Source organism: Setaria viridis, chromosome 1, assembly GCF_005286985.2.
Source record: "Setaria viridis chromosome 1, Setaria_viridis_v4.0, whole genome shotgun sequence".
NCBI lineage: Eukaryota > Viridiplantae > Streptophyta > Magnoliopsida > Poales > Poaceae > Setaria > Setaria viridis.
In genome coordinates this window covers 29,165,500-29,177,046 of record NC_048263.2, presented here as the reverse complement: position 1 = coordinate 29,177,046, position 11,547 = coordinate 29,165,500, and the positions used below count along the sequence as shown (strand labels likewise).

The 11,547-nt window shown below is 47.0% G+C and overlaps 2 protein-coding genes and 1 non-coding gene across 3 annotated transcripts; 1 reads left to right on the top strand and 2 right to left on the bottom strand.

The window, feature by feature from the left end:
• Positions 1-2,045: 2,045 nt before the first annotated feature.
• Positions 2,046-2,242, bottom strand: LOC117841794 (U2 spliceosomal RNA). Its single transcript, XR_004637377.1, has one exon. It is a non-coding gene; the product is annotated as a U2 spliceosomal RNA (small nuclear RNA).
• Positions 2,243-2,482: 240 nt separating this feature from the next.
• On the top strand, positions 2,483-5,271 carry LOC117841467 (folate-binding protein 1). Its single transcript, XM_034721856.2, has 4 exons — positions 2,483-2,686; positions 3,336-3,694; positions 4,024-4,358; positions 4,895-5,271. Exons 1-4 carry the CDS (start codon positions 2,602-2,604, stop codon positions 5,001-5,003), a joined length of 888 nt encoding a protein of 295 aa, XP_034577747.1. The 5' UTR covers positions 2,483-2,601; the 3' UTR covers positions 5,004-5,271.
• Positions 5,272-8,292: 3,021 nt separating this feature from the next.
• On the bottom strand, positions 8,293-11,512 carry LOC117859807 (pentatricopeptide repeat-containing protein At4g14850). Its single transcript, XM_034742991.2, has one exon. The coding sequence runs from the start codon at positions 11,247-11,249 to the stop codon at positions 8,598-8,600; it is 2,652 nt and encodes an 883-aa protein (XP_034598882.1). The 5' UTR covers positions 11,250-11,512; the 3' UTR covers positions 8,293-8,597.
• Positions 11,513-11,547: the final 35 nt, after the last annotated feature.

The following is an 11,547-nucleotide window of genomic DNA, read 5'->3' as shown; positions in this document are numbered from 1 at the left end:
GATCCGATGCTAGGAAATGGTGGAGGAGGAGGAGGAAGGCAGCGGCCGGCGCGGCTCACCTATGGCCGCGAGGCAGCGGCGCTCAGCACCCTTCCCCGTGGAGCTCCTCCGGCGGCTAAGCCCATTGCGGGCAGAGTAGCTCCTCCGATGGCCGGCACAGCTCGCCCCTTGGAGCAGGACCTGGTGGCCTCTTCTATGATTTGGGGCAGGGATGACGGCGGGGAAGTAGGGGTAGCATAGGGGAGGGAGCTGAGAGCGCCGGCACCGGCAGCGATTAGGGAGGCGCGACATAGGGAAAGCTTGGGCTGCAAGCAAGCGATGTGCATGGAGGATCAAACATGGAGAAGCCGGTCTAGAAAAATGAGCGGAAGGATAAAAGGATATATGTGTGGTGTAGAGTTGGACGCGTGGACGTAAGATTAGTAGCATTAGAGCAACTCCAAAAGGCTGCTAATCTTACCCCAATACCTTTTTTTTAGAAAAAAAAAAGAAAAAAAGAACTCCAACAGTCCACTAAAACTCCCTATAAGATTCGACGCGAAAAAACAGCTCTCGTCCTGCAAATATTCGCGACGCCCCGGTCTTCCCCGATCCCACCCCGCCCCTCTCCGCGCGTGTTTTTTCCCCTGGTCAGCGCCGCCTCTCCGACGGGTCCTGCTGCGGCGACCATGCTGACTGGCTCTGCGCCCTCCCCGACGAGCTCCTCATCGTCATCCTCTCCCGTGTCGACGACTCCCGCGCCGCGGTGTCCACCTCCCGTCGCTGGATCCCCGCGTTCGGCTTCTCCATCGGCAACCACCTCCCGTCGGAGTACGTGGGGACCCTGCACCGCTACCGCAATGGCGACGGAGGCGACGATGACGCGCAGTGGGTGCTCGCCCAGCAGTTCACCGCCTGCAAGGACCACGCCATGGAGGTCTACGTGCGCGGGCTCGCCCGCTTCCTCTACACTCCCAAGCGGTACCCGGCCACTAGGCCCCTCAGGCTCGAGTTCTTCCTCCACGGTGGACTTGCTGCCAGTGCCAGCGCTCCAAGAGCTGATCTTGAAGGTGGTGCCGCTTGGGGTTGCAACCTCAGCTACTTCCGATTAGAGAGAAATCAAAGATCTTGGAGGCGGCGCCGCCTGGGGTTGCAACCTCGGTGGACCACGCTTGGAGCTGATCTTATGATGGAGAAATGAGAGGAGGGAAAAAGCAGCTAGATGTGGTCGATTGATTCCTGCAGTGGAGGAATTCAGAGATTGGAGAGAAATCAGAGAGATGCGTGAGGGAAATTAATGGCGTGCTTGCTCGGTGGAGTGGAATCAGAGGAGAGATGGTTCCTGCTTGCTCGGTGGAGTGGAATCAGAGGAGAGATGGTTCCTGCTACACTGCTTGCTTGCTTGGTCGATTGGTGACTGATTTTGACGGACAGGAAAATTGCGACGCCGCTGCAGATCGCTACGCGAGGAGCTTGGTCACGGCAGCGTCGTTGGAGATCGCGACGTGAGGGGGCTCCTGGTCACGGTGGTGGGAAAAAAAGCAACGAATTCTAATGGACCCGATACGATGACGTGGCCTGTTTTGAATTATTGGAGGTAGTTTTTAGTGTTCTATTGTGTTTATAGTATAACCCCAATATCTCGTTTTGAGGAAGAATTTTTTTAAGAGCTGCTCTTACTGATTTCAGATTAGAGCTGCGATAAAACGCTGAGACCCTTATATAAAAAAATGAACTGCGACCCTTATTTAAGAAAAGTTAAATAAAAGTTGACCTGCGATAAAGCGCCAGGTTGAATTCACCCATGAAATATTAGGTTGCCCTTAGATCATGCAGCTAAACAGAAGATGGATTGGAAAATCGTGCTTGACCAGAATTAATAATTGTTTTCGATTTTTCAAATAGAAAAACAACTCTCCACGTCTAGATTCGAGTCCAAACCCAGATAATCCCAGCCCACATAGCAGGGCACATGTGTTGACGACATTCAGGCCCAAGAAAAAGGCCTCAGCCAAAATAGAGACCATCGGCCCAAATAAACAGAAAACAATTTTAATTTTCTTTGGTTGGGGTGCGCCAGGCCCTGCCAGCAGTGCAACGGCTGGGCGACGCTCGAGGACCCCAGTGGCAAGCCACTGTGGTGGACCCTCCCCCACAAAAAATAAATTTAATATCGAAGTGGGCACATGGCCCACATATCAGATATTAAACTGATAAGAACAGATACTACACTTGATCTTAGCCAAAAGGCCGAGAAAGGTATGAGTTGGTCAGGTGCCCTGCCCCTCCTTTTGTAGCTCTCCCTCTCCGCGCTCCGCTCTCGCCAAGCGATGCGGGACTAATGCGTTGCCTCTCCAACAAACGCCGCGCGGCTGCGGGCGAGCGGCAACCTGGGAGTTCTGGAAGCGAAACCGGGCCGTGTTCTTATGTTGGGCCTCGCGTCGCGTCCGGCCCATTTCTTGACGAGGAGGCGAGGAGCCTTGTTGACTTGTATGGTCCAGACTCCAGAGTCGCAGACGCCGGGAAGCGCATCGATTCGTCGACCGCCGATCCCCATCCGCCGCGCCGACCTCCCCCGGCTGCCGCGAGCACCCCGCCGGCGGGGCGGGCAGGCGGCTTCCGATGGGGTATTCGACGCGCCCGCCACCCGCGGCCAGCTTCGCCTTCCTCCTGGCGCTGCTCTTCTTCTCGCCGGTCGCGTCAGCTGGTACGACCAGTCGCCTCGCCTGGGAGTACTCGAGATCTCATTTATAGTTTTTGTTTTATTTGGTTCCGTTTACTTGAGCTGTGGAGGGGAAGTGTTTTTTCTAAGTTTACGTGCATGGCGCTAGATATTCTTGTCGCGCCTTTGTATGGATCCTTGCTGGTGTGTGCTTGGTCGCTCGAATTGTGTAAGCAGTGTAGATTTTGCTAAATGTATGTATAGCGAAGAAGGGACGGTAATTTAGAAATGGCTACGTGTGCGTACTTTAGGCCTCATCACTCTGAATTTACTGTCTGCATTTTGCGAACTTTCAGATTTTATACTGCAGAGGACAGTTTTTGAAAGAAACTGTTAGATGAGTTATGAATTAAGTTAAGCTGCACTGTTACTGGCTGTGTTTACCTTACTGCCATATAATTCGGATTTATGATAATACTGCTGCTTGTAACACTTACACTGATGAGCAATGCTTATGCTACCGCATGCCAAGCAGTATCTTTGATTCGCTTAGTTATATATGAATATTGTGGTTGATATCAAATGATCCTAGTTAAGATAGAATCGCTTGTAGTTACCATGGCTGATTCCTCAGTAAATGAATACTATGGGAGCGATACTCTAATGATTTATATCACATACTTTTTCTCCACAGGACAACCAAAAGGTGTATGTGTTTCACCTGGTGGACGATTTCCTGCCTTTTCATCTGAAGGCAAGCCTCCTGGAAGGGCACCGAAGGGGCGCAGAGATCTAGCACTGTGTAGGATATTCCGTCAGAATACATGTTGCGATGTGACTCAGACATTTCCTGCTCTGGTCTCTGTGAGGAACCTTGCATTAACTGGTGAAGGCGGTCAAGAATGTATCCATTTGTGGGAATTGCTTGAATGCTCAATATGTGATCCACGCGTGGGTGTCAGGCCTGGACCTCCTGTTGTATGTGCGTCATTCTGTGATATGGTCTTCAAAGCTTGTTCAGAATCGTACTTCTCCGTGGATATGAAAACACAGGTAAGACTAAAGACCCTCTGATTAGAGATCAATGATACAATTGGGTAGTGGGTACTGATACCTCAATCATGTAATGTCATACAAAATCCAAGTGTCATTGCTAGATTAAGCTTGGTATTTTTATGGTTAGATCCTACAATAAACAGTCATGTTCTAACCCATGTCTGTTCTATACATTCTGAATAGCTATTGATTCTGTGAAATTTCCCTTTTCTTCTTGAATAATCCTCAGTACGTAGGAAATTCTTAGCCTTAACACCTTGTGATCTTTTTGTTGGTTATGATTTCACAGTTTGGTTCTGAAAAGTTATCCTTACTTCTTTTGTCAGGCCTTATCTCCTTGTGGTTTAGGTGACATCCTTTGTGGCAAAGCACATAAATGGGTTTCTAATGGCACAGAGTTATGTCATCTTGCTGGTTTCTCTGTGCAAGTTTCTGAGACCAACTCTGGTTTAGTTGATGACACTTTCTGCTATGGTGGTAAAGCGAGTTTGGATTCCATCTCTGATTCATGGACTTCTTCAAAAGACCGTCCAACATTAAGCGGTGTGGCTTCTTGGAATGTTCAAGATTTCCAGAGATGGGCAAGAGATATGCCTGTCGGTGAAAGAATTTCATGGGCAATTGGAGGAATGGTCCTCACCGCGGGCCTCATTTTTATCAGGTCTTTCATATTTCCTTCTCTTTCATATTCTTTATGAAGGGGTAGTAAATTATCTGCATAATTAGTTCCTGTAGTCCTGTTTGGAAAAAGTATGTTTTGTATTTTTGGAATAGGCACTGCATAAGCATATAGAAGATGAATGGAACAATTCTTTTTCTCGAACAACACAAGAGATCTGCATGTCATTGCATTAAGAGGAGGAAAAATAATACACGGGAGAGGCAAATTGCCCGCTCCCACACACACACAAAACTTAACCAGTTACAGACGTGTCACAAACATTAACATTTAAGAAACGGCCACAACCCAAACCTCAGACTACGAATCCGGGATGAGTGACCGATGGAGTAGTTCATGGAGCGCTGAAGCTCCAGCCAAACCCTATGGAAAGTGCAACACTTCGAGTTTTGTCCCCTTTTCTTGCTACAATCTTGCAGGGTGTGTTGAATTGATTCCTGCTAAGATGGAAGATTGGAAGCTTGCAATTGGTGCCACTACTTTTCTTTGAAAGCTCAAATTTTCATTTATCTGTGCAGCAAAAGGAAAAGCTACAGTCATCGCCAGAAGCAAGCTGCTATTGTTCGCAATATCAGATTGAGAAGGCTGGATTCAAGAGCCAACCCACAGCAAACGAAGCAAAGCTAGGAAGACTTAGGCAACTAAGTGTTACTTGTAAAGGATTCTTGGATGTGTGCTTCTACCTCTTTGTGTATCAGTATAACCTGTCAACTGTGAACAATAGATTGTAGTTCATATTCTTCCCGGTGCTTAGATACACGGAGGAACCTCCCTTTCATCCTTCTGTAAAAGAATAGTTCTACAAGTTGTCGCTAAGTTTTGCCGGAATGCAGGACTTGTGGGCTGGCTTTAGCTCGTGTAAATATTATTCGACAACAATAACTTTTTGCTGCTATTGGTATCTGGCTGCATGATCGGCTATCGGTGAGTTTAGCTAGGGCGGCAGAGCATATGTATATCTACGAAAGACCGCAGAGCATATATATATAGACACACGAAAGACCGTTTCTTGCAAATTATGTCTATTTTATTATTAACTTAATCCAGAACCTATAGCCTACAATGTATACCTTCTTTTTTGTTCCAAGGTGCAGTTTCTAAAAATAGGAATACTAAGTGTCAAAGTGGTTACTCGCAAAAAAAGTATAAAAGTGGCTCATAGATTAGTAATATTTTTTGATAGGATTTGAGTGGAAAATGAAGGAAAACACATACACTTATATCTATTCTTTTAATCCCTCTGTAGATTGTTTTAGCTTTTATAAGTTCATAAATATTACTCCCTCCATCCCAAATTATAAGTCATTCCAAGAATCTTGGAGAGTCAAAGCATCTCAAGTTTGACCAAAATTATAGAGAAAATTATAAAGATTTATGACATCAAATAGGTATACTATAAAAATATAATTGATGAAGAATCTAATGATACTTAGATGACATCATAAATGTTATTATATTATCATATAAATTTAGTCAAACTTGAGATACTTTGACTCTCCAAGATTCTTGGAATGACTTATAATTTGGGATGGATGAGTATTATGCATCTAGACATAGACTATATTTAGATGTATAAAAATTATACACCTAGAAATGTCAAAACGACCAACAATTTTTGAAACGGAGTATTAATTAGTGTTTAGGATAAAGTGGATGTGAGATCGAATCGATACCTTTTTATAATACAATGAAAAATTATTCTTATCCAGTGTTTTGCAATGTAAAGGATCTACCATTAACATGTGGGTTCTCTCTACAAAGAACACAACTAATCTTTATCTCTAACTCTAAGGGTGTGTTTGGCATAGCTCTGGAGCTGAACTTAGCAACTCCAGCAAATTTTCTAACCAAACACCCCAGCTCCAAAATTCCATGGAGCTGTAGTGCAAATAGAGGTGGAGTTTTGGAGCACCTCTTTTGCAGCTATAAAACCACCCAATATGAACCTCCTTGTGGAGTTGGTGAGTAATTACCCACCAATACCAATGGTTACACAAAAAATGGTTTCTTTCTTTTCTCGCGAGCCTTCCCCCTGACTCCCTCCCGCTCGCCTGTCTTCCTCCCTTGCCATCGGCCGTCGTCTTCCTCCCCTGCCACCCATCAACGCACCGCGGGGCGACCCCTCCTGCTACCCCTCCTGACCGCCGCCGGCCGCCCGACCCCTGTTGCTGTCCACCGTCCGCAGCTGCCCCACCTTCTGCTCACCCCGCTGCGGACCCCGCCGTCCGCCCACCCCGCCGGTACGAGCACGTGCCCCACTAGCCCGCCACCCCTATCTCGCCTGGGCGGGGCTCCTCCACCGCTGGACCAGGCCACTGCCCTGAGACACAGCTCCCGCGCGTCTGCACCCCGCCGCTGCCGGCCGCCCGATCCCTACCCGCGTCTTCTGAGGAAGAAGAAGATGGGGATAGAGAGGATGACAAGTGGGACCTAAATTGGGGGGCAACAATGGCAATCCACACCGAAATCGATCTTTTTTGAAGCTGAGAGCACTCTTCTGGCCAAACACCCCATCTAAACCGCTTCAACTCCACCCAAAGCTAGCTCTACCTAGAGTTCTGGAGTAGAGCAGCTCTACGCAGAGTTGGAGCCATGCCAAACAGAGCCTTAGATACAACCGGATCTAAATGCTGGCATACTCATTGAACCAACCGGAGATTACACGATAGTAAAACAAACACCCAACAGTTAGATGTTATTTTGTATAAATGTTGGAGACCTCTTCTCATCAGTTTAAACTTTTAAGTTGAACTGATTGGTGCACGCAACTAATAAGAAAATTCATAATCAATCGCAACAACCACAAAGAGCAGGGGACAAACTAACCAGTAAAAACATAATACGGAAGGAAGAATATCAAGTTCTTAGTAAAGAACAAATGCATATCAAGTAAAGCAACCATCACGCAACTAAGAACAATCTAAGGTTCGTCAAGAAAATGACAACCATGCAATTGCCAAACATTAAACATAAAAATATGATAATTTTATTGACACTGATCAGAATTAATCAACAAGGCAGCAGCGAACACAAATTCAACTCTGCCAAAGGGTATCACTGAGCTGATATTGATATGTACATTAAAATAGTGGGTCATGTGATTTTGCAAGATTAAAAAGACTCACCTACTTTGTCAGTCTCAAAGGTGCTTCATGGTCATAATTTTCACTGTGTATTGACACTCAAATCAACTTCCAACTCGAACCTGTTATACTCATAATCCTTTAGCTAATTAAGATAAATATATGTTAAATAAAAGAAATTCCCCACAACACTAGAACATATGCAGTTAATTGGGGGTGTACCTTTTCACATATCTCATTTAACTCTATGGGCGCCAACATTGGCCTCAGGGGATATTGCATAATGTGCAGCTGTGTTATAGATTATAACTAAAACAGATATTTAGAGACTAATGTTGATACAAACACAATTCTAAGAATATAACGAAAAATCTGTAGTTCAATTCAACATGAACAAGCAAACAGATGCTACTCCTGGATGTTTGGGGCGGATAAAAAAACCCTACCAGTCAGCTATTAACTTTTTATGCAGGCCCAAATTGCTGAGCTAATTTAATATATGCAGATGTTTGGTACGAATTATACCACAATCTAGAATAAACAGCAGGAAGAGTTTACAATCAACACTTATAAGACTTCTTATAACAAGTTTGTACCATGCCATCAATTCTGGATAATGACTGCATCAGCATGAAAAGCTGAGACAAGTAGCTTACCTGATGAGTTCCACAATTCAAGAGGCAAAAAAAAAGTAATAATCTAGAACAACAGGGTCTACCTTTAACAAGATCAAGAAAATATAAGTTCCTTCTCAATGTGCAAATTTTTTTAATTGACATAACGGTTGTCATTTTCCCCTAGAAACACATTACACGCACAGAAGAGTTGGCCAATAGCTGGATCAAATACTTAGGGAAGAGCAAGCGACTGAAGTTTTCTCCCCTTTTGCTGTATCCATAAAAAAATGAATAAGAATGCTTAAAAAGCAGTGTACATGAGGAACATTTTTATGTTACAAAGTGCAGATTCAACTGCAAAATGCATGGCTGCGGGTATGTCAACAAAAAAATTGCATTGCATCACTCAGCTGACTGGCTACAAAATCTTGTGAAACTATAAGCCTCCATGAAGGCATGTAACTGCTCTAACCATCAGAATTCTCAACAAGCAACAAAATTATCATCTGACAAAACCATTTTCACCAATAATCACCGCAAGAACATGTCCCGTCTCTGAAATGATGGAACCGATTGATATCTCTGATGATAATCTCCCTTGATACGATCTTTGAAATGAACTTGAAGGCAACATGGCAATCTCTGCATATGCGCAGATTCTTCTTGACTCTGATTGGGGCTCCAGCTGGAGTGCTGATCAATGCAAAAGCGACAGCCAACCTCTCGCTGTGGTGAGAAAGCAGCAGTTCCTTTTCGCTTTTGTCTACGTCATGCAGATCGACCTCCACATTTGGAACATAACCAGCTTTGTTCATCAGATCTCCCAGTTCATCTAGCTTACCATATATCTCCTTTGCCTTTGGATGGCTCTTGTCACCGACAATGAAAGTATGCACCTTGTCCTTCATCTCAACCCAGCTCATAGCAGGCTCCTTCTTGAGGTTACTTTCTTTCATTAGCTTCCGCACCTTAGCCACCTCATCCCACATGCCTGCTGAAGCATAAGTGTTTGCAAGCAGGACATGTGTGCCAGACTTCTCTGGCTCTAGAGTGAAGAGCTTTTCAGCTGCTAACCTTCCCAGCTCGGGATCTTGGTGAACTCTTGAGGCTCCTAAGAGTGCACCCCAAACTGCAGCATTAGCTTCGAATGGCATGTTGTTGACAAGCTCCATCGCATCCTCTAATTTCCCTGCACGGCCAAGAAGATCAATCATGCACGAGTAATGCTCCTCGGTCCTGTCAATTCCAAACATCTCCTTCATTGACTCAAAGTATTTCTTGGCCTCATCAACAAGCCCTGCATGGTTACAAGCAGAGAGAACACTGGTCAAAGTGATGTGGTTTGGGGCAACGCCCTCATCAAGCATTCTATGGAACAATTCCAACGATCTCTTCCCTTGTCCATGCTGCGCGAGCCCTCCGATCATTGCAGACCATGAGACAACTCCCCTCTCTGGTAGGCCAGAGAAGGCCATGTCTGCATCCTCTATGCTCCCACATTTTGCATAGGTGTACACAAGAGCATTCCCTGCAAACACATCTGACGTGAACTGCCTCTTGATCAGATGAGCATGCACTTGCTTTCCTTGTTCATAGGCCGACAGACTAGCACAAGCATTCAGGAGGCTACTTAGTACAAAAGAATCAGGCTCAAGCCCTTTCCTTAGCATCTGCACAAACAGCTTTATTGCATCCTCACCATGGTCAGACTGTGAGAGTGCTGTTATCATGGATGTAGAAGATATGATGTCATCAGGACAGCTTTCTTCAAAAACCCTAACTGCGTCATTGAGGCAGTCACACTTCCAGTATGAATCAATAAGCCCATTGATGACATGAGAGTCAGATAGGAGCCCTATCTTCTCTGCAAGAGCATGGACCTGTCTTGTGTGACTGATTGCCTCCAAGCTCGCTGTTGACTTGAGAACAGCAGCCAGTGTTGTCCTATTGACATCAAGGTCAAGCCCCTCCATTCTCATCCTGCGAAAGAGTGACAGCGCCTCGCCACATTGTCCATCATGAGAGCAACCTGAGATCAGTGCATTCCACAAAATCAAATTCTTTTGGGGCATGAAATTGAACACCTTCCTTGCATCATCCAAAAACCCATCCTTTGCATACATATCGACAAGACCAACACCGATGAATTCATCTGAAACTGCATCGGCCTTGATCATAAACCCATGAATTTGCCGGCCCAAATTGAATGCACCAGCACCAGCACAAGCCTTCAGGATAGTAGACAATGTATACACATTGGGCACCAGCCCCGAAGACTTCATCTGGATCAGCAACTCCAGTGCACGATGATCATGGCCATGAATCACACATCCGGAAATAAAAGCATTCCACGAGACAACATCCACTGCAGGCATCTTCTCAAAAACCACCGCTGCCATATCAATGTCCCCCAGCTTCGAGTACATGTCGACCAGCGCATTTGCTGTGAACACATCCTCGTCATAACCCATCCTCACCACCATGGCGTGCACCTGCCTCCCGGCTTCCGAATCCCTGGCCCCCGTGCACGCATTCACGACGCAGGAGAACCCAAACTCGTTCGGCCGCGCCCCGCTCCACACCATCTCACGGAACACCCCGATGGCGTCCCCACACCGGTCGTTCTTGACGTACGCCGACATCATGCCGTTCCAAGAGACAGCGTTCCTCTCCTTGCTGATGGCGCCACCAGACTCGTCGAACATCCTCCTGGCCTCGTCCACCATGCCGAACCCGCCGTACATGGCCACGAGCGCGTTGGCGACGAAGACGTCCCCGTCGAGCGCCGTGGCCACCGCCAGCGCGTGCACCTGCGCGCCGAGCCTGGCGTCCGGCGCGCACTTGAGCACGACGGGGAGCGCGAACTCGTTGCACCGGACGCCGCGGCTGCGCATGGCCCGGAACGCCCCGAGCGCCTCCCGGGGCATGGAGTTGTTGGAGTAGGCGGTGACGAGCGAGGACCAGGAGACATGGCACGGGTCCGGGATTTCGTCGAACACCGCGCGCGCGGCGCGCGGAAGGCGGCATCGGGAGTAGAACGAGATGAGGTGGTTGCGGCAGGCGGCGAGGAGGCCAGACTTGAGGAGGTGGGAGTGGAGGTGCGCCCCCGCGAGCAGCGACCGCGACGCACCGTAGCGGGCGAGGAGCGGGCCGATGGTCTCCGGCGTCCGCATCGGGGTAGCATCGAGCCGCCGCCGCCGCCGCCGCCCGGGAAGGTGTTGGGGTCTTCGAGTTTTGACGCACCAGGCGTAATGTGACGGGCTCCACCTGTCGGCGTCTATGCAGGCTATTTTTTAAAAAACTAAATTGTGCATCGGAGAGCAGGCGCAATGATCCCCTAGAATTTTAACGGACCACACAAATTCTAGCGTTTCAATTCTTTGGAAGACGCCACAAAATTTCTCAAAAGAAGGGACCACAAAATGAGTTGATTTTGTATAGAGCATAGGCTGAATTTTATTATAATAAAGT

Coding starts and splice junctions, on each gene's coding strand:
- LOC117841467 (XM_034721856.2), top strand. CDS start 2,602: ATGGGGTATTCGACGCGCCCGCCACCCGCGGCCAGCTTCGCCTTCCTC. Junction 2,687..3,335: donor CTCGCCGGTCGCGTCAGCTG/GTACGACCAGTC, acceptor TTTTCTCCACAG/GACAACCAAAAGGTGTATGT. Junction 4,359..4,894: donor GCGGGCCTCATTTTTATCAG/GTCTTTCATATT, acceptor TTATCTGTGCAG/CAAAAGGAAAAGCTACAGTC.
- LOC117859807 (XM_034742991.2), bottom strand. CDS start 11,249: ATGCGGACGCCGGAGACCATCGGCCCGCTCCTCGCCCGCTACGGTGCG.